Raw genomic sequence first — 23448 nt, forward strand, 5'->3', positions numbered from 1 at the left:
ACACACAAACACACACATATATATATATATATATATATATATACATACACATGCTGTATTTTGAAATGGTAATGGATAACATGTTTAGACTTGGATCTCATTCTTAAGCTAACATTTTATAGATACAAATATTCAAACATTCGAAAATCTCAAAATACTTTCAATCCCAAGATTTCTGATAAAAGATTATCAACTCTGATTTGGAAAGACTGATATAACTTTAATTTCCTTTGTATTACAAATAAATAAACAAAAACAAAACTTGTGGCAGACTTTTTTATTTTCTGTAAACTAACTGACATGAAGTATGCATGGTAGGTTAAAGTCCAACCAAATTGATTTTATTATCAGTTTCTTTTTGTTAACTAAACAAGTAACATAAATTGGAGAGATATCCAAAAGTAGTTACTTGTACAGAGAAAGTTTTCATTGAACTAAAACAGACAATTATTACCGAGGTTTGAAAGCAATTTTTCGGCTCTTCAACACAGACCACTTATGTCGTTTATAATAGAAACTCACAGAAATCAGAAGGCCAAATATAACAGCAGCCTGAAAAGATAAAGAAGAGAATTATATCAATTATTACTCTCTCTTGCTAAACATCACATTTTTTTTACAAAGTCTTTTCCTCTTTCTGACATCATTATCATTGTTTAACACCTATTTTCCATGCTGGCGTGGGCTGGATGTTTAACAGGAACTGACTAACCAGAATGTTGCGCCAAGCTCTAATGTCTGAATAGCAATCTTTTTGAGTCTACAGATTATTGTATAGACAAAAAATCTGATCACATAAGGTTAGCACATATACTACTACTACTATAAAAGAAGGTTGGCTCCTTCCTCACAAGGTTAATTAAAAAAATAAACAGCATTAGAGGGAGGAACATGTTACAAGACTTAGTTTCTGTATGAGATAGAAGGAATGAACTGCAGCGCTTTCTTTGTTATTCAGTTTCTTTGTTACATTAAATATGAGTTTGCTTTGAAAAGAATGATAAAACAAAAACAAGTCTTTAGTGGATGTGATGGCCAGTTCCAGTCAACCTTAAAACTAAAAGTGAGATTTTCTTTATATTTATTTTAAATTAATTGACAAACAGTCTTATTGTGTTAGAGACAAATTATGGATTTACATAAACAAGAATATCAGCGTAATAGACTTTACTATTTTGATTCTATGTAACAAATGCTTTGCACTTCATCATATTTCCAAAGCGTTTTTAAATATTATTTTGATTTTATACATGAAAAATTTAATGCATTAGAGAAAAAAAACCGAGACATTGTCAATTAGGGCAACAATAAACTTACCTTCATAGCCATCTTTTTACGAGTATCGTGCTCTGGCTCTGCAGCCCATTTTAAGAAAGTAGTCACATCCATAGCCAACTGGCTTTGTGTAGCTGGTGTTCCTACAAATATAAATATTACATATAGTGGTTTTTTTTTTAAACAGCAATTATGTTGTAGAATGTACAACCATCATGACAAACCCACTGTGTCCTTTTCACCTCTCTGACTATCCATGCAGGAGATAGTAAACGATATGAGTTAATGTAGAATTTGACAAAATATGAATTTAGGAGATTTTTATAAAGCTGTACCATCAACAGTTAAATCAGTGCAGACATTTGGCCTCTAGTTTAATAATTTTATTTTCTAATATTTCAGTCAGGAGGAAAAGCATTGCCCATATGTTATAGGGCCTCTGAAACTGTTGGAAGCAAGAAGCCTGACTCTAATGCACACAACAGAGCGGACCCTACTAAAGACACCCAAGGTGCCAGGTAGTGGTGCTAAACTGTATGATGGGTTAAGACCACCAAAGTCGGCCATTGCAGGATTTGAACTCAAATTCTGCAAGGCATCCAGTTTGATGTTCTTACGGCTTCACCAATCCACTATCTTAGGTTGGTAGTTTTTAATAATACCCAAAAGAATGAAAAACTAAGTTAGACGGGTATTAAGATTCAGACACTTGCAGAGATTTTTGGATTGAAATAGACACTCATTTATTTTTAATTGAATTATACAGAGGTAAATAGAGTAAAACATCTTGATAAATATCAGAACAAAACATGCTAAATGTTTAGAATTTTCCTTTTGAATAAGATATTTCGCCATCATTTTACATCTTTCCTATGATGGCATGGGATGTATCATGATCCAAAACAGTTCTTGTTAAGAGTTACTGCCTCTGTACATGGGCCAGGATAACATTTCAATTGTATGGTATAGTTTCTAAAGGTTGGACGCCTTTCCTATTACTAACCACTTTACAGAGAGTATTGAGAGCATTTTATCTATGGCACCAGTACTAGGGAGGTTGCTTTCTTTTCAGCAAGGATCAAGAATCCTCCCTACCTTACACTGTCTTCATCCACATCAAAGAAGTTGTCTCAACACTGGCAAAGCTAAAATACCTTCTCTTTTCTACTTTGTTCCCTTTGTTGGTTACTTTCTACACAACTGAGTGCAGAAAGATGAGAAGACGACTTATTAGCCATGTGAATTTAACAAGAAAGTATTGTAAGTTAGAGTACAAACATGGATTTTGTGTCTCTAAAAAATATTGGTTGTAAAATCAGGATCAGTTAATGTTTCTCAAAAATAATATTCATCTTTTATAACATAGAAAAATGACATTAAAATAATAAACACACTTTGCAGCAATAACAGAATTTACTTACCATCATCATATTCAATGATTTCATTGTATAAAGCTTGTGCCATACCAATTGCACCTCCAGCAAAATAAGGATTGTAGTGTGTGCCTTCCTGGAGAGTAACTCCAGCTGGAGGATCACAATAACCAGTCAAAATAGAGAAGATGTAATCCTAAAATGTAAAGAAATTAAATTTTTATTTTATAGTAAGATGTGACATCATCTGTGTAAATAGAAAGGAAGTAGCTTTGTTATTTTACAACCAAATATCATTGCTAATTCTGATTTCTGTCAACTGATTAAACAAGCAATACAGAAGTAAATTCTCAAAGAACCTAAACTGTTATTTAGTTTGAAATCCTGGTTATAGAAATATCACTTGTTCAAGTCACTGTCTGCCAGGAGAAAAGAATGGAAACCATGCCTATGTAACCTTTCTAGGTTACTCTAATATGATAGGAAACTATGTCTAAAAATGTAAATGCTATAGAGAAGCAAAACCTTTGAACTGAATCTATGTCAAACAGTAGGATGATGAAACAGATGACAGTTTATGAACGTAGTCATTTTGAAATTCTAAGTGGGTAACTAATAGGAAAAACTCATACAGGATATGTGGAGGCATGTGGCTTAGTGGTTAGGGTGTTGGGTTCATGATCACAAGATTGTGGTTTTGAATCCTAGACCGAGTGACACATTGTGTACTTGAGCAAAACACTTCATTTCATGTTGCTCCAGTTCACTCAGCTGGCAAAAATGAGTAATCCTGCAATGGACTGGCATCTCATCCAGGTGAGGAATTTATATGTCATGGAAACCAGCAATTATGAGTTGGCAGGACTCAAGAAGGTAACTTTACCTACTTTTTACTCATAATGTATAAAGAGAAAACCAGATAGCAGGAAGAACAGCTAACTACTAAATTAAAAAAGTTTGTGAGAACAAAATAAATTCGAAAACGATAGAAAGCCAACTTGTAGTTCAATCAATATAGTTACTAGCCATATTTTACTAAATTTTAAAATAATACATTATAATAAAATGTTTGAAAGTATAATTTTAATGGAATTACAAAGCTAAATAATAATCATTGTTTCCATTCTCACAATATCAAAATTTATGAGCTTCACTATACTATGCACCAAATAATTGCACTGGTTTTTAAAAACTTTTCCACTCCATACTGGTACACATCAAAACATGTAGTAAATGAGTGTCAGCTTGTCTTTGCTCTTGTGTTCAACATTGAAATTCTTACACTGACAGGCATATAATTTCTTATCTTCTGAAAATACTAATTAAAAAAAACTGGAATAAGAAATGGAAAATGGGAAAACAGAGGAGGAAAACAAATTTGAGAAAAAAAATGTACCTCTCCACCTTCCCTAGCTGAAGTGATTAAAGACAAGTCAGGTGGGAGTGCTCCATTGTTAGCTGCTCTAGCTGCTTCATCATTTGCGTAGGGCTTTGGAAACCTGTCTGATAATTTTCCAGGGCGTTCAAACATATTGCCATCATCATCAGGCCCATCAAGCACCTGGATCTAGAAAGGATAAAAAATTTTTTTCAATTAAAATTAAAAACTGATTTAACACATGCTTACAAATTTGAAATAACTTAAGAGTTTAAATATACGAAGTTAATAAAATACTATAAGGACACTCGTTAAGCACTATCTAGAGAGGTTTATTAAGTCTTACTTTTGATTTAATTTTGATAGGAATTGTGAACATCTACTAATATGTGCATTAGCTTGACATAGGCTATTTGGTGACAATCCAGATATAATAATTAGGAAGATATTTACTTCTTCGGCTTCAATTCGTGCTTCATCTTCAGTATGGGAAACATCTATGAGATTACGGTAACACAAATACCGCATACTGTGACATGCTGCACATACTTGTTTATAAACCTGGTAACCACGGCGAATACTGAAAAACAAAACTATGAAAAATTAGTTAAAAGTAAAAATCAAAATTTTATGAGCTGAAATGTGAATTGAAAAAAAAAAGGACATACTATAAAAGTATCTTAAATTCAAATTAATATAGAAATTAGCATTTTTTTTTATAACTACTTACAGAATAACTAAAAGTCCCCTCTTTTATACATAACATAAAAAAGAAACTTATCTGCTCTTTTTTTCTACTTGCTTATTTTTCAACTTTATGTTGCCCAGCTAAACTATCATACTCAACAAATCTTCTTTTTCTCAATTTTTTAGTGCTCATATTTCACTTCCATAAAGAATGTTTGCCATGCATGTTAGAGAATTGTGTTTCCCAATTAGGGATCTCAAGAACCTTAGGTTTCCATAAGAAATTGTGGATAAATTGACGAGTTATATGCAAATGGATTTTTGAGTCATTTTGTCTTTGGTTTAATTCTATATTTGTAATTACATTATACATGCATAGCATATTTGAAATCTGTAGGTAGCAAAACAATCCTATAGGAAAAAAAAATGACTTCTTTGTAGGGAATTGCAGAGGAAATTGGTTTAACAAAAACTTGGATAGCACAAAATTGCTTATTCTATCTTTGTAGTGTCTGATAGATTAGTACTACCAAATGTTTCAAAAATTGTTGTATGATTTGCTTAATCTCTAATGAAATTTTAACTTTGACAAAGAAAAAGGTGTGTCTTTGTGTCTGTCCCCACCATAGCTTGACAACTGGTGTTTGTTTGTTTAACCAAACATGGCTGATGCCAGTACCACCGGACTGGCTCCTGTGCCGGTGGCACATAAAAAGCTCCAGCCGAACGTGGTCAATGCTAGGTCTGCCTGACTGGCTCCCATGCTAGTGGCACATAAAAAGCACCAACCGATTGTGACCGATGCCAGTACCCCCTGACAGGCTCCTGTGCTGGTGGTACATAAAAAACAGCATCTGAACGTGATCATTGCCAGGCCCGTCTGACTGGCTCCTGTGCTGGTGGCATGTAAAAAGCACCCACTACACTCTCAGTGGTTAGTATAGGAAGGGCATCCAGCTGTAGAAACATTGCCAGATCAGATTGGAGCCTGGTGCAGTTGCTGGCTCTCCAGACCTCAGTCAAACTGTCCAACCCATGCCAGCATGGAAAAATGGACGTTAAACGATGATGATGATGATATATATATATATATATATATAGGTATTAACTATTGGAAAAAAAATACTCAATACCATGGCAGAGATTAATATTTTATTTTGGCTGAGTCAGTCTCTTGGTACTCTGAGTTTCACCTGTAGGTGCAAAGTTGTGTTTTACATTTGTATGTAAACATATATACAGGGAATATAACCATTGTGTATAAAACAACAGTAAATTCCCTACCATATTAAATTTAGATATCTTGTAAATGATAAAATATGGGAACTTCTTTTGTTTTATGCAGCAGATTATGATATCACCGACAATAAAGAAACAACTGTATTGGTGATGCCAACTAGTAAATGCAGCTATGCAATGCAAAAAAGATAATGCAAAGAGGGAGAGGGTTTACAGATAACCACGTTTTCTGTGCAGTAGGTGGATTTTTAATGTAAATCAATAATTTGATGAACCAGTGGATTGGATGATATGAATATCTGATTTTACAACATCTAAATGAAGATATTTTAAGCAATGAAAATGTGTCCAGAATTGGATGAAAATCATCATCATCATCGTTTAACGTCCGCTTTCCATGCTAGCATGGGTTGGATGATTTGACTGAGGACTGGTGGAATCTGATGGCTACATCAGACTCCAATCTGATTTAGCAGAGTTTCTACAGCTGGATGCCCTTCCTAACGCCAACCACTCCGAGAGTGTAGTGGGTGCTTTTATGTGTCACCGGCTTAAACTAAGGAGGGAGGGCAACACTCATGGCCTTTTTGCTGGCTGCTGAAATTGGTGGAGTAAAGGGAGGAGAAAATCACAACTTATGGATTATCCTCAAACTGGGGAAGGGGCCAAAGGTCAGATGCTGGTGTTATACTGAGTACCAGAATAAATATACGGACCAACCACAGACATAAATAATCCAGCTAATAGGTTAATGTTTTTTTTGGCCTGAAGAGATACAAGAGAGCATCTATCTGGTTGCTGAATCTATTAGAAATAGCATCCAGCTCATCCTAACCTTAATCCTACTGGCTTAAAAAAGAAAAAGGATACATTAAACAGTGTTGCTCTAGATATACAAAATTATGAGATGGTCATGGCTAATTTGTGAGCAAACAATACCTTACCTCGCATGGTCAAAAGCATCAAATATTCCCTGATGTTTCCAGGCATACTTTGGAGGATGCAGTGCGCCAGATGCAAACACAGCCTGATTTACAGCTACAGCATAAGTGGCAGCTCCCAAACCAGTTAGTCCAACAAGTGTATAAACCTAAAACAAAGATAGAAAAAATTATATATATAAATCTGTGTGTGCACGCGCATGCATGTGTGTGTATATTTTTTTTTTCATACAGAGCTTAGTTAATGTCACAGAATATACTGATTAAAGAAAACTATTACTAATATTTTTAATATTTAATTTAAAAGGTTTACAAAAATTTGTTAAATAATTGCTGCTTGATATCAAATTTTGTATTCTCTCCTTTGTATAATCCAATTTGGTCTTGTGTAAGAGGTGGGTTTCTCATTTCTTATGTACTCCAACCTAATAACTGGTTCAGTTAGCTCTTTTAGTTATACTTTGGTTGTTATTATTTAAAACTCTTGGTTTGCAAACCTATGTTCAAAAGTATTCAATCCATGACTCATTAGTAATTTCCCTTTCAAGCTCAATGTATGTAGGACTACACAAAATTAGATCCTCGAAAATTTTCTTAAATTGTTCCCTTGACACTAGCAAAGCTTCTTACTGTGATACGAGTAATTTCATACAAAGCCTCCTATATATAAGGTTCTGAAAGCAATTTGGCTTTTTTTTCTAGCAAATTGAGTTACCACATAAAAGCTCCGTCATTTGTTGATAGACAGATAGATATATGCAAATGTCATTCTCTAATGTTTAATTGAAAATGATGAATCTATAAAGTGTATAAGAATCTTGTTCAATACATCTTGCTCATAGCTTTTACAGGGATCAATTAGAAAGAAACCAGAAGCAGAAAATAATAACACTAAAGTCTCATAAATGTTGCAAACATCAACTTCATCTTTACAAACTTTATCAATATATTTTTAGATATTTATAAAAATATATTCCTATGGCAGATGCCAGTGCTGCCTGACTGGCTCCCATGCTGGTGGCATGCAATAAGCACCATTCGTGCATGGGTTGTTGCCAGTGCCACATGTCTGGCTCCCCATGCCAGTGGCACGTAAAAAGCACCATCCGAACGTGGTTGATGCCAGCCTCCAAATGTCTGGCACAAATATATCAGTGGAACTAAATAAAATACTTGCATATGCAAAAGTTGATTTTAAAAAATAGAATTTATATGTGTTGGTTTAGAAAGAATTAGATGGTTTTGTTTGAAATAAGAGATACTGCATACAAAATTATTTGTGACAATCTTCAACAAATGTGAAAGTAGAGGAAAAATACCATTTAACTTTCTTTCACTTTTTAAATTGGAACCTATGTTTCATGACCATCTGAAGTTGTTGAAATAATTATTAATAAAATGATAACACTCATTCATAGAAGAAAATATTCCTTTTTCAAAACAGAAATCATTGTATTTCATTAGGAAATTGTAAAGCTGTGATAAATAACATGGCAATGGTCAAATAAGTTTTCTTTACAAGAGATTTTGCAGTATTAGACATATAAAGTTATTTAAGCATGCATAAATAAAATAACAGAAATGTACCATCAGATGAAACTATATGACCATGAGCTAGCCTAACAATGATTAATTTGTGAAGATGATGTCTTACAACCAGATTACATATGTAACAATTATTTTATTTTTACTAAATTTTCATGTTTTAATCATATATTAATGTTTTTTCTTTATATTTTCTTCTAAATCAGCAAGATTTAATTATTTGTCTCTAGGATACCACAGAGACATTTTATTTTTACTAAGCATACAATATTAATCATCACACCCCACCACCACTACCATTTTTTTCTTCTTTTTGTTATACATTTCCTTTTAAATCAGCAAGACTTAATTCTCTCTCTTGCTCAGATACTACAGAGATATCAACTAAACCATATACATTTGGATTTCTCTCATTGAAACTCAATACATAAAGCCTTCTAATATTTTTGATGGTGATGAGCTGTTTTATATCACCCTTTCCACTAATAGGACAGATTTTGTTGAAACCGTGCACCAAAGAAGGTTCTTACAGTTAACAGTTTAGTGAAAATGAAGTAGAACCTGTTTTTGTTAGTTTTGTAAACTAAATTGAGCTTAGGAAAAATATTTCATATTGATGTTTTGCTGTTAATGGTTCTGCTGATTAAGAGGACTCAAAAAATCTTTAGAGGCAATATTAATTGTAAGATTATTAATAAATGCTGACCATTTAGGTTCTATCAATGTCTTCTTTATAATGCAATGTAGAAAAGAATTTACTTACTACTTGCTTTCTTGTGCCAGAGTTTTTAAAAGAGAAGCCAGCCTGGAAAAAAAAAGTTCTTACATAAGACAAAGCCATAAATTTAGAGGGAGATAAACAGATGACTGTACTGACTAGTATTTGATTAGTACTTTATTGACTTCAGAAAGATGAAAGGTAAAGATGACCTTGGAGAGAGTTGAACTTAGAATGTAATGGGTTGGGACAAATAGCTATTTTGTTCAATGCTCTTACAAGTCTGTCAATCCAATCCACTACTCTCATGAATAATAATTTCCTTTGTGAGGTGTTGGTGGTAGTATAAGGATGAAATATAGCACAAAGTGAGAATTAAATTGAATAAAAAACACTGCAAAATCAATAAAAACATAACCGTGTTGAAGACCACCTAGGGTGGTAATTCATTGGTAAGTCCCCATACAAAGTCACAGATTACTCTGCTGCATCAAAAGGTATCCAAACAGGAAGAAAGAAACTGAAAGGACTTCTTTTGTTTATTATCACTTATTAATAAAAGCAAAGTCAGAATAGGCTTCTTCAACTCATCAATCTTGCTACTTCTATCCACTTTTTGTTAATACAATAAAAGGCAATACTCCTCCTTCTGCCCTCTCCTTCAAGTGCTACTTGAAGAAGCAGATGAAAGCTTAGCCGAAGAGGAAAACACCTGTCCTAAAACTTCTTAAACATGTTCATTACACAACTTCTTTCACTACAGTCAGTAGATAGAGAAAGACTAACCACACCAACCTGCCAATGAAAGTGGTAGGTTAATTTTCACTATTGACTCAGCTGATTGTCATGGCAGTGATATCATCTGTGCATGAGGACATAACACTCCCGTGACTTAGTTCAAGTGGGATGTCCTTTGAAGTTTCCATCCTTTGCAGCAATGGTTCCCAGCACCAACACATGCTTGACAGACTGGTGTGTGGTACAAAATGGTTTTGAAAGGTGGCCATTTAGTTTGATCACTGAACAGGTGCCGCTATACACTGTAGTAATCAAGCCTCTGAAAACAGAATTGAAACCAACTGCTCTTAGTTCAACCACTAGATAGAGGTACACAACTTTGTCAAAAGAACTGAACTAAGTCAAACTGACCAATGCTCCACTGAAGCCAGATCTATTCTCAACTGGCTCAACAATGATGAGAAGATTGTTGAGGACAGATCTACAAGGGATCACTCAAGAGTTTGTATGTCTTCACACCAACCTCTTGGCAAGCATTTTGCATTTAGCTTGAGTTGTGGGCCTGAAGATCTCTATCACATCTCTGTTTTTTAGGTCCTCAGCAGTGCATCCTTACAACTGAAGTACATAGAGAGGCTTTCATGTTTCATATGGTTATTCCTACACAGCACATCATTTGTGGTTTGTCTTTTGACAGATGAGTTTCTTTTGTACTATACTATTCTCTATAAGCTATCTCTTTGTTAAAAGTTAAAATGTTACTCTAATTTTTCTCTTTAATCATCAATAACAGCTGATTATCATCAACATGTGGTTGATAGTCCCTGTTATTTCCCCTTTAATTAGTTCTCTAATCTGGTCACTGAAGTATCTGCACAATGAAAGATGTTTCAACTTCCTGTCCAGGTCTATCTATTGATCTTTTCTAAGCTGATAGGAAAGGCCACAAATCTGTAATGCATTTAACCAACTTATGTTAACCCTTTCATTACCAACCTGGCTGAAACCAGCTCTGGCTCTAAGTACAAATGTCTTGTTTTCTTAAGTTTTTAATTAAAATCTTCCACCAAACTTTAGTCACAATTTATGTTCTTAACACTAGCTGAATGATAACTAAATTATTTTACTAAATTCATTGTTATATTTAAAGTAATTGAAAGAAACAGAGGATCTCAAAAAAAAATACAGTAATGAAAGGGTTAAGCTTATTTGCTAGCCTGATGAAAATTCTAAGCACGACCTGATTGAAATGCTGCAATTTGACCATGTCTACATTAGAACATTAGTTGAAGGGTTCATCTAAAAGTTGCTGTTGCCACAGGGCAGAAAACCTTGAAGTGATCTGTTATGTCATATTTGTAGTGCACTGGCAGTCTTCCATCACATTTTTTTGCACTCTTTGAACCAAGAGTTATCTGGGGTCTCAGCAAAATCCTCAGTTAAGACCAACACATAGAAGCCCAGAAACATTCACATTTTGTGCTACCAGGGAGTGGACTTCTGTGTTCCTCTAGCACAGCTTTCCTCTGGCTTGGCCTCTGTGGTGCATGATGTTGGCGGCTTGGATTTGTCACCGGTTTTCCCAAGTACAGTGAAATCATCATGAAATCTTAGGATGTGTAAGTGGTTGTAATGACTCATTGGCCTTCATTATACTGTTGCAGACAGCAACAAATGTCTGAAATTGCTTCCTCCTTACTAATTAATATCTGTACCATTTCTTGTGGGCATTTTTCTGTTTGTGCTGTACTCAGATGTTTATGACGTATACCCTCATATCTTTATTCTTTTCTTCCTTATTATTGAGGACGTTGGTGAAGATGACATCAGTAATTTACCCTAGCATAAAACACAAAAATTCAGGAGATGTTGGGTGATTTTAAGCTTGGCCAACTGAAAACATACTGATGGGTATTTTTAGATGCACCATGTTTCAATATGAACAGTGACAGATGGGCAGAAGGAAGGCAAGGAAAATGTGTGAGGAGCCCATTTTCTTCTATGTCAAATTAAATTTTACAGTTCTTTGCACAATAAAGAACTGGTAGAACTAAAATCATTTCAAAATATGAGTGCTGTTTTGCAATATTTTTCTTTATTTGTGTGTTGGCTGTGCAATTGCCAAAGCTTTTGTTTGAAGAAGTATTTCTTGCTAACAATTTCAAATAACAAGAGTCTTTATTCACTCAACCAGGGTAGGAGAATTAACAAATAAACTGTTCACTTTTGTTTAAAACAACAAATTTACACAAAAAAAGTTATTCAAAATATTTTTAAATACATAAAATGTAATCCAGAACAAAACATGGGAGACACATTCCATCATTGTAAATTCCACTCATAGTAATCCTTTCCAGTAAAGGTACAAGGCCTGAAATTTTGGGAGAGGGGACTAATCAATTGCACTGACCCCAATTATCAACTGCTACTTATTTCATTGTTCCTGAAATGATGAAAGGCAAAATTAACCTTGGCAGAATTTGAACTCTTCTCAGAAGTAATAATAATAAATAGTTTCAAATTTTGGCATGAGGCCAACAATTTCAAGGGAGGGGGTAAGTTGATTACATTGACCCCTGCAGCATTTGAACTTAGAATGTGAAGCTGGAAGATATATCCCTAAGTATTTTATCTGGCATGATAATTCTTCCAGCTCACTGCTTTATAATAATGGTTTTAAATTTTGGCACAAGGTCAGCAATTTCGGGAGAAGGGGGTACGTTGATTACATTGATCAACTGGTACTTATTTAATTAATCCTGAAAGGCAAAGTCAACCTCAGTGGAATTTGAACTCACAAAGTAAAGATAGATGAAATGTCACTAAGTATTTTGCCTGGAGTGTTAATGATTCTGCCAGCTTGCCACCTTAAATAATAACAGAAAAGCAGAAAATGCATAGAGATAAAGTTTTTAAATAGATATTTCTTCCATAAACCATCGTTTTAAGAAATACAAAGATTTTTTTTTGTCTAAAAAAGACTGTATATAAACTATTCCATAGTTTTGTTTACTAATGGAGAAATTTTAAATTACATCATGTAACTACTTCATTAACACTCCCCCACACATATTGCCATCCTATCCCAATGACATTAAAACAATTATCTTCTACATAGCATGAGATAACATTTGCACACCATCCTCAAATACACATGAACAACTTGGGGTCACAATGAAATCAACAGTCTCATCAATTCTACCACTGCACGATTCAAAGAAAACAGAATTTAACACTTTGTATACTACATCATAACACAACAACAACAGTATTTCACAAACAAGTTGAAGCACCAGTAAGATGTTTATTGCATAATGCTACTATCACTTTCCCCATTCAACAACCAAGATGTTAGTAAATTAGTTTTATTTCCTGAAGAATCTTAGAAACTATTGAAGAAAATCCAAATATTTAATCAATAACTCATCAAAACAATTTTCTCACTTTCTTTGGAATTTTGCATTTTTAGCAAGTTATTTCAGTGTAATAACAAACAACTGCACTAGAAAAACAAATGTTAAATATGCTTTCAGTTTTACAGCAACACTTTTTCACAATAATATTGCAAAATACATGCATACATTAATGACAACAGTGAAGAATATTTTTTAATATGTAGCTATGAGTGCTTATCAAATGCAAGCCTTGCTTATTTGTTGGTTTGAGGAGAAACGACAGTGATTATAACCTTCTCATACCCTCTCCTACATTGGAAAATGGAACCAACTGAATGAAATTGTTTATATTTAATGTTCTGTTTGAATGTTAGCATACTAGTGGCTGAATACAAAATATTGGCAGAGAAGAAGTTGAAGATATAGCAGTTCTTTACCAGGCAAAGATAAACTTGCGAGCTTGGGAAGTGGAGAAAGAAGAGCTAGAAGAGTCCACTGCTGTAAATGTCAAAGATAACATTAAGTTGAAAATGAGCAATAAACATGCAAAAGTTTATTAGGATGTTTTTAGAGGCATGAATGAGAAGCAATAGTGGAGAGTACCGAGAGCTTGATGCCACATATTGTGCAGAAACAATTTTTGTTGTCTGAATGACACTCTTGCACGAAGAACAATTGCAAACAATTGCCTCACAGTTATTGATAAAGAAACATTTCCAGTAGAAACAATAAACCGTTTTTTTTTTTTGCCTGTATGCAACAGGATCAGCTCTAGTTATCCACTTCAAATTTGTTGTAGGTTTTCATTGCACAGAAGATAGTCAGATATAGCAAAGAAGATAGTTTCTACCATTTTGTTAACATTTCGTTGGTGTGGTTAGACTCAAACCAGACCTGATCTAGCAGGCCTATGAACAAATGCTTTCCAGCAGTGACAGTCCCATATTCTTCAAAAATAATATAGCTAGAACCACATTATCCAATATGTTCTTCCTTTTCAAAGATAGCAGGCATAGTTTGAGATAATTTGTTGCTATTTCTAAGGTAAAAATCTTCCTGGGTTGAATTTCCATGTTAAGTTGTAGAATTGAACATTCAGGCAAGAAGTTGCTGACATGGAACTGTATGCAAATCAAAGTAGGAGGGTACTGTGGCATACACTGAAGCTGTAGGTGCATGCACGGATGAAGTCAACCACAGATGTAGACCTCTATGGTAATAGAGAATTTTAAAACAATTTTCTGTCTGCTTAGATAGATTCATAAAACATGAAAAATACCCACTAACTTACATTGAAAATCATAAGACCTATTATTAAATAGTTCGAAAAATAACTAAGTTGAGTTTAATGTCATGTATGAAACTCGTCTGAAAGAAAAATACATTAAACACAAATATCTTGGAAAATTCTTGACATTCTTATATTAGTCTCACTCTCTCCTAAATAAAGACACTAAATTAGCCCAATATAAAAAATATAGCAACATAGATATGTTTGGATGTACAATAGTACAAGTTAGAATGTTTTCATTCCTCCCTTTCTTATTGTGTTCAATGTTTGGAAAATGTTTGCTGAAATGCAACTTTATTGCACTACATTTTAAATAGGAAAAAAAGAAATCTTAGTTCATAAAATCACTGAAACATCCTTCTTTGAGATAATTATCCCACTCTCATGTTCAATAGAAACTGTGCAAGTAACTTGCATAGAAGAACAGAATGAAGGAAATGACTCGTTTTGACAACCTACTTTTGATGTAATTAACCGTTATCTGAACCAGTATATCTAATGAATTTTGAAAAGGTTTCTCTATGGTGGAAGCAATGTATAAAAACAATCACAGAGTTTTTTTTGCTAAGTCATGGCATAAAGTCCTCACAAATTTCCTATCATAGAGGAGGAACACCAGCCAGACGTTCCATGACAATCAGCAAAGAAATAACTGTAAAGAAAAATAGCTTCATTTTTTTTTTTGTTTCTGGAAATGGCTTACAAAAATAAAAATTGTTCCATAATGTCTCTTTTACAAACAAATCTATTGAATGTAATTAGTTGAGCTTCTTCAGTTATGTCAGGTGATTCATCCAGCAGGACGATAAATGAAAAACCATTGTTTAATATAAGCTTTATTGACAGTTCTGCCTTCCACCACAACATGCATTGAGTGCTATATGGAAAGTCCATTTGGTTGGGAATCTTGTTCAGGTTTTCTGGCTTTATCTAGATCAGACTTTCAGACCTACCCCTGATTGGTTTTCCTGACAGAATCTCTTCATATCCAGCATAACATGCTCTCTTCTTGCAGTACAACACATGCCATTAACCACCAAATGTTTGTTTCTGACAACATATCCACCCACCACTTTACCTTTGCTAGTACATGTAAGTTGGTATGATGAAAAAGTTTTCTCCTATACACAAGGTAGCATGTGGGTTTCTGAGAGAAATTGTACCTCCACCTGGAATGAGTGACACTACAAATACCCAACAAACATCTCTCTACCTGGGTCTGTGACAGTTTTTCTTGCCATGTATTGATACAATGCCATTTTGTTTTTGTCATTTCATGCATGAGTGCTGGGTTATAGCTAATGTGACCTTTCTGTCTTCTCTACAAACAAGACTCTTAGCTTCTCTCAAATCTTTTTTTTTTTAAAATTCCAGTGAGACTCAGGCTTTTGATGCTGCTGCTGCTGGTGTCTGTGGTAGATATGGTAGTACTGGTGTTGGTTGCAATTGTGGTGATTTTTGCCTGTATCAACCTTCACCATATCCATGGCTGACACTATGTTGCTGTTGTTGATGGCAGTGACTAGTGTCCAACAGTTGGCTTAATAAGTGATGGTATCATTATTATCATTGTTAACTGATGATAGTGGCAGTGATGGTTGCGCTGTTTTTACTGGTAACCACCACTACCAGAGTAATGGAGCTGACCACCTGGAATGTAAGAAACGGTGTGTTTCTGCAACAAGCTTCTGTCCCCTACAATTATTGTCACTACAGGAAAAAAAAAATTACCTCCAAACACCTAGAGAAGGGGTTCTCAACTATTTATTCATGAACCCCTTTGATTACTATCTCATTCTGGTGGACCCCCCATAGCTATTCAATGTTCAAAAACTAGTTTTATAGAAACTTCTTTCAAAATCCCTGTTTAGTTTTATACACATTAACCTGTGTAGGTTGAACTATGTAAAATGTTAGAGAGAGAGAGAGATAGAGAGAGAAATCTGTTTCTTGCAATACATACATCTAAAGCAAAATTCTTTCAGGGGCCCTTAAAATATTATTGTGGACCCCCAATTTATTATTTTATTATGTGGAGCCCTGAAAATCTTATATGGACCCTGGTTGAGAATCACTGACCAAGTACATCTTAGAAAACACTAGCAGAGATGCCCGTGTTACATGCAATTGAAAAATGAGACTTTTCTGTTATATTTTCTGTAAGGAACTGGAATACATGATTCGAATTTCATCAAAATTGCACATGAGGGTTCTTTCCCTCTTTACACACCCTAAAAAAATTCTAATCATGAGACATGTATCCCATACTATTGATCTTTATGCACATATTCCAAAATTTCAGTCTTCTGGAACCTGTAAAAAAGATTTTGCTCCTGCAAAATGGAGCTCATGGAGCTCTAAAATGTGGGAATGAAGGCCCCTATTGGGGGTGGGGGTGTTAATGTCAACCAGAGAAGTTGAATTGTTGGGAATGTTTTTACTTGGGTCTTATAGTATGCCTGTATATATGTGAGAGTATAGTCTCATTTTAATAGTTTCAGTATGAAATTGAAAATATTAGAGTGAAAATATTTGAAATTACAGTAGCGACATGTTATTGTTTCACTTTTGACAGGTAATACTGAAATAGTGGAATAGTTTCAGTGTTAGAGTGAAAGTATCTGACATTACAGTAGAGTGATGTTATTGTTTCATTTTTGACACATAATACTGAAATAGTGGAGGAGATAAGATATTGCTGTGGGCTCGAACTATGCAGGAAGTTAAACATTTTTTTGGCCTAAGACACTACATGGACCTTAAAAGAATTTTGCTCCTGAAAAATGGAGCTCATGGAGCTGAAAATTGTGGGAGTTAAGGCTCCTATTGGTGATGGGTGTATTAATGTCAACCAGAGAAGTTTAATTGTTGGGAATCTTTTTAACTTGTGTGTAATATGTATTTTTGAATTTCTTTAAAATAGGAAATATATGTATGTTCACTGGGTTTGTAAAAGAGAGCAAAGCTACAGGAAAGCAAAAGACGAATGATCACGATAATCAGTCAGCTACCATAGCCTAGTCGTTACTACTCCCCAATGTAGGATTCCTCACCATACAGGTGACAGGTACAGCTTTAAGATGCATTATGGATCTATAGCAACTGGAAGGGCATGACTCAATAGAAACAACAATGTGTGACGTTTGGAGTAAAGGGAAATGAAAGTGTCACCTCTGGAGTTTGCAAATGACCACTATACTGATAGGTAACTGGGTAGAAAATATTTACAATCAATAAATGTCTTAGAACAACCAGTCACTCATCTGGGAAGGCCTTGAAATCAATGTTACCAACTGGGGACTATATGTGTCGCAGTGGTAATAAAAAGACTCAAAGGAGGTCTGCAACGAAATAATTTTACTCATCACTTTGCAAGTGAATCAGTGGAGGCAAAGATGAGTCTCATTTACTTGACAATTTATGCACCACATTGCAGAAATCACAATGTAAGTATATCTGAAAGGATAGTCTTACACTGTTGTACCGTTGAATTACAAATAATGCTCATCTGTGATGTTCGGGTGACCCTATAGCTACCAATGGTACAACTGTATTCGTCTTTGCTTAGGAAAAATGACTAAATTGTGGGTGTGAAGTCCCCATGAAGGGGTCTTTGTAACTTCTAAGAAGAAAAAATTTTAGAAATATTACTTTATTTGTGTGTAATCTGTATGGTTAAAATTTCATCAACATCAAAAATATATGAATTTTCATGGGGGTTATGGCCATTATGCATAGAATATAATTTCCAAATTTCTTAAAGATCCATTCAATACTTTTGACGTAGTTTTGGATAAGAAAACAAATGACTAATGTGTGTGTTTGTGTGCATATATATGTGTGTGTGTATGGGTGTATATAAGTATAGATATCTGTATGCATTTATATATGTGTACATATTAGATGTACACCTATATATATACATCTACACATATGTATACATATACATGTATGCATCATCATCATCATCATCATCGTTTAACGTCCGCTTTCCATGCTAGCATGGGTTGGACGATTTGACTGAGGACTGGTGAAACCGGATGGCAACACCAGGCTCCAGTCTGATTTGGCAGAGTTTCTACAGCTGGATGCCCTTCCTAACGCCAACCACTCAGAGAGTGTAGTGGGTGCTTTTACGTGTCACCCGCACGAAAACGGCCACGCTCGAAATGGTGTCTTTTATGTGCCACCCGCACAAGCCAGTCCAGGGGCACTGGCAACGATCTCGCTCGAAAATCCTACAGGAGCCAGTCAGGCGGTACTGGCAACGGCCACGCTCAAAATGGTGCATCTCATGTGCCACCCGCACAAGAACCAGTCCAGGGGCACTGGCAACGATCTTACTTGGCTTGCCGGGTCTTCTCACGCACAGCCCATTTCCAAAGGTCTCGGTCCGTAGTCATCGCCTCGGTGAGGCCCAATGTACGAAGGTCTTGCCTCACCACCTCAGCCCAGGTCTTCCTGGGCCTACCTCTTCCACGGGTTCCCTCAACTGTTAGGGTGTGGCACTTTTTCACGCAGCTATCCTCCTCCATTCTCACCACATGTCCATACCAGCGCAATCGTCTCTCTTGCACGCCACAACTGATGCTTCTAATGTTCAGCTTTTCTCACAATATATAGAAACAGCTTCAACAATGAAGCTATTTCAACATGTCACACTGCATGTCAGAATGTGCATTATAGTGTATCTCTAGTATTAAGTTTTTGTAATCCCTGCCACTGCCTTTATAACTTTTGAGTCAAAACCTTCCAATTTCTATAGTTTACCAAGTTGTCATACAGATTTTCCATAGGACATTCACTCCTAAATTCCAATAGATCTATATGTATATCTATACATATACGTGTACATATACATGTATACATATACATCTCTCTCTCTGTCTCTGTATGTATGTATATATATATATATATATATATATATATATACACACCATTAAAGTGAAAGTATGTCATTACAGTATCGAAATGTGATTGTTTCAGTTAGTGGAATAGTTTCATTTTTAAAGTGAAAGTATTTGACATGAGTGTTTTTGTTTCACTTTTGACACGTAATACTTAAATAGTGGAGGAGATATGATGTTGCTGTGGGCATGTGTAAAATTTGAATGAAATTGGTTGTGTAGTTCTCGAGTTTTAGGGGAACACACACACACACACACAGACAGACAGACAGACACACATTCTCATTTTTATATGTATAGATTATTTTCCCTTCTCACCCCGGTCAAGCATGTGGAACAAACACAGAAATGGTTGCAAATTCAATAGCCTCACCTGCCCTTAACACTGTTCATGGACACTCACCACCACCAAGTGCAGAGGAACAGTAACTGCTGTGCTTCACTTTGCCTCTATTGTGGCTTCTACCATAATCTACAATTGTACAGGGATAGGCAGGACAGGGGAATAAGTCCAGACTGTCATGCTGTACAGGGATAGATGGGACAGTGGAATAAGTCCAGACTGTCATGCTGCACCCCATACAATTCATCACTGTGTGTCATAGTGTGCAGTATGATCCTCAATTAGACAAAGATAGGGTATAACTGGGAAGATGGACCTGTGGGTCATATGCCATCATTCAGAAATTAGCTGCATACTAAATGAGTGCTTGATTAGAATTGATTTGAGATTACATAACAGCACAATATATAGAAACAGCTTCAACAATGAAGCTATTTCAACATGTCACACTGCATGTCAGAATGTGCATTATAGTGTATCTCTAGTATTAAGTTTTTGTAATCCCTGCCACTGCCTTTATAACTTTTGAGTCAAAACCTTCCAATTTCTATAGTTTACCAAGTTGTCATACAGATTTTCCATAGGACATTCACTCCTAAATTCCAATGTGATTGCTCAAGGTCAAAGATCAGAAAGCTGAGAAGAAATCTTTCCACAATTCTTCAATGCTGGCCCTAATTAATTTTTAAGCAACTACCAACTCACGCAACTACCATATAGGTGCAGGAGTAGCTGTGTGGTAAGTAGCTTGCTTACTAACCACATGGTTCTGGGTTCAGTCCCACTGCGTGGCACCTTGGGCAAGTGTCTTCTACTATAGCCTTGGGCCGACCAAAGCCTTGTGAGTGGATTTGGTAGACGGAAACTGAAAGAAGCCCGTCGTATATATGTTGTTTGTGTGTCTGTGTTTGTCCCCCCACCATCGCTTGACAACCGATGGTGGTGTGTTTACATCCCTGTAACTTAGCGGTTCAGCAAAAGAGACCGATAGAATAAGTACTAGGCTTCCAAAGAATAAGTCCTGGGGTCGATTTACTCGACTAAAGGCGGTGCTTCAGCATGGCCGCAGTCAAATGACTGAAACAAGTAAAAAAGTAACTCATTCATCCAAACTTAAGGTTTCTGCATAATAACTGGGAAAGATAAATGCTTATTTTGCTAGCAGACTATAAACTCCACAAATTGGGCAGAGATTGAGGCTATCATGACTAAAACACAAACTGAGTCTTTAGATTCACTTAAATTTTGAATCTCTGACCCAAGGTGAGATGGTAGTTGTCATTTTTCAATTGTCATATTATAGAACTATTTTGGAAACCAAAATTTCTCACTCTGAATAACACTATGTAGAACAGAGTTTGCAGGTCATGACCAATCATTCAATTGTTTTTCCAAATACCTACTGACCAGGGTGGGACACATATAATAAGAGAATAATTAAGGCAGCAGCAATAGAATTAGATACAATCTAATTGTCAAGATATTACATAAAATACTTTAGAAAATCTGACTGAAAATAACAGTGAATTTGAAAACGAAATATAAACCAATTATTGTATTGACATTTTCCACAAAAGAATTTTTCTCTTTTTCCAACTGGGGTAGTCATGTATCTCCTCTATAGCAAGATACTTATCTCTACCCCTCTATTGCACTTCTTAACATTTCATCACCTGGCACAAAGCCGCCTCTCTCAATACGACTTCCTCTTCTAGTCGAGGGATATTTGTCTTACAGGTTAGTGACCTTGCCGGTGCTGGTGTTACATGAAAAGCATCCAGTGCACTGTAAAGTGGTTGGCGTTGGGAAGAGCACCCAACCATGTCAAACCGTGCCAAAGCAGCTCCTGTTAAACCCATGCCAGCAGGGAAAACGGATGTTGAATGCTGATAATTTATCTAAAGGAATTCATTTTAGTGTGTATATTATTTACTTTTTACAGTGGCACATAAAAAGAAGTGTAAAAAGTCCTCAGTGAAAATACCTAGTATTAAATTTTTGAACAGCCGAATGCTTTCATAAATAGATTAGGATTTCTTTGATAAGAAAATCAAAGAAAGAAACTAGCGATCTTAAATATCTAATGCATGTTATCTCAAGTGAGTTCCAGTAATGTATTGCTTATAAGGTACTAGAAGCTAAATAAGGGGATACTTCTAGTTTTTATGCTCACCTGACAATCACAAATATTGATACTTTAAAATTATTTTTCTTTTACAGATATTGATTTTAAAACTAAATATTAATTGCGGTTTCTAAATTAAGTCCATATTTCATTTTAACAAAAGAGCATATTTTCAAGATTTACTTTAAATAAGAACACTACAAGGAAACTATCCTTTGCAAAGGTCGTACAAAACCAACAACCTCCAATACCAATGGCTCTTATTTTCTATCAATTGACAACCTAAAGGTCAATGTCAAAACATTCAATTACACCGAAGATTCCGGAGTTAAGTTATATAACTGCTATAATTCTAAAAGGAAAAAGAGAGGGTTAGAATATATTTAAAAAATATTAACTGACATTGATTCAAAAGGAAATTAAATCATCTTTTTATAGCAAAAGCAGACAGAACATTCAATATATCGTATTATTTTTATCTCTAGGTATCGAATTAATTATATTGAGAAAGGTGTGTTGTATTTCGAAGTAGATCATTTCTCTTCTGCTTTAAATCTTATGATACAACACTGCATTAAAAATATTCAATTAAAATTCGTCTACTTCAAAACATACACGTAAATAGTATCTAAAGAATGTAAGGTGAAACAGAATATGTTTACACTTAAACGTATGTATATATACATATGGTTAACCCGTTATTAGAACAAAATAGTAGACTGTGGGCAAAGTCAGTTATTAATAACAAAGATTATGAAAATGACGTTAAACGAAATGAAATGAATAAAATATACAATAGATTCGTAATTCATAGATCACATAAAGAATAGAGACATAGATACACAAAGAACAATTTTAACAAATAAAAAAACGATTAAGTAATAATAATTTTTTTTAATTTTGAGAATTTAAAACTTCATCTGTGTATGTGTGTGTGTATGATGTGATATGTGTTGATAATGAGAATGAATTACTGGAGATTGCAAAATTTTAACCTATAACGGTAAAGACTATATCATTAAAACGGTTCGTAATTCATTATTAGCAAGTAATTGAATGAGTAGTGAAATTGGAAATGAAAAGGTTAGTAACAACTCCTCTCATCTGAAAGACCTTCATAAATATTAGACCTTCGCGTGACATTGTGGAAAGACAGTACCTGGTTTAGAAATTTTGAAATCATTATGATATTCAATATTTTGATTTTAATGAAATGAGATAATAAAAAAGCATGAAAAGTAAACTTTTTAATCATACCTTTTGAATATGAAAGTTGGCCGGCCAGCGTGATAAAACGGGCCTCAGCCCATTATTGAGCAGCGAAGCCATGTCGAACAGAAGAGAGGGAGTACAACCACAACGAGGCTACGCACGAGTGCAGCTCCAAACGCAGGAATTACCTCCCCTTTCAGGTCACTCTAATTTCTTTCCAAGAGGTTATTCAGAAAACTTTGAGAATTGGAGAATGACATGTCAGATATAAAACTGATTTT

The 23448-nt window shown here is 34.9% G+C and overlaps 1 protein-coding gene across 2 annotated transcripts; it reads right to left on the reverse strand.

Annotated features, from left to right (window-relative positions):
• Positions 1-262: 262 nt before the first annotated feature.
• Positions 263-23291, reverse strand: LOC106873282 (cytochrome c1, heme protein, mitochondrial). Of its 2 annotated transcripts, XM_014920585.3 has the most exons (8): positions 23213-23291; positions 9202-9243; positions 6897-7042; positions 4480-4606; positions 4045-4215; positions 2697-2844; positions 1318-1418; positions 263-552 (listed from the first exon to the last, which is right to left on the reverse strand). In XM_014920585.3, exons 1-8 carry the CDS (start codon positions 23282-23284, stop codon positions 451-453), a joined length of 909 nt encoding a protein of 302 aa, XP_014776071.1. In that variant the 5' UTR covers positions 23285-23291; the 3' UTR covers positions 263-450. The 2 variants fall into 2 exon arrangements, with proteins under 2 accessions (XP_014776071.1, XP_052822512.1); XM_052966552.2 differs by lacking the exon at positions 9202-9243.
• Between the last annotated feature and the right edge of the window lie 157 nt (positions 23292-23448).

This window comes from Octopus bimaculoides, chromosome 1 (assembly GCF_046866305.1).
Source record: "Octopus bimaculoides isolate indiv1 chromosome 1, ASM4686630v1, whole genome shotgun sequence".
NCBI classification, from domain to species: domain Eukaryota; kingdom Metazoa; phylum Mollusca; class Cephalopoda; order Octopoda; family Octopodidae; genus Octopus; species Octopus bimaculoides.

Bases quoted from the DNA above. Each gene is read 5' to 3' on its own strand.
- LOC106873282 (XM_014920585.3), bottom strand. From the start codon at position 23,284: ATGGCTTCGCTGCTCAATAATGGGCTGAGGCCCGTTTTATCACGCTGG. The intron at 7,043-9,201 runs GTAAGTAAATTC...TCTTTGTTTTAG, and splicing joins CTGGCACAAGAAAGCAAGTA to GTTTATACACTTGTTGGACT. The intron at 1,419-2,696 runs GTAAGTAAATTC...TTATATTTGTAG, and splicing joins AATCATTGAATATGATGATG to GAACACCAGCTACACAAAGC.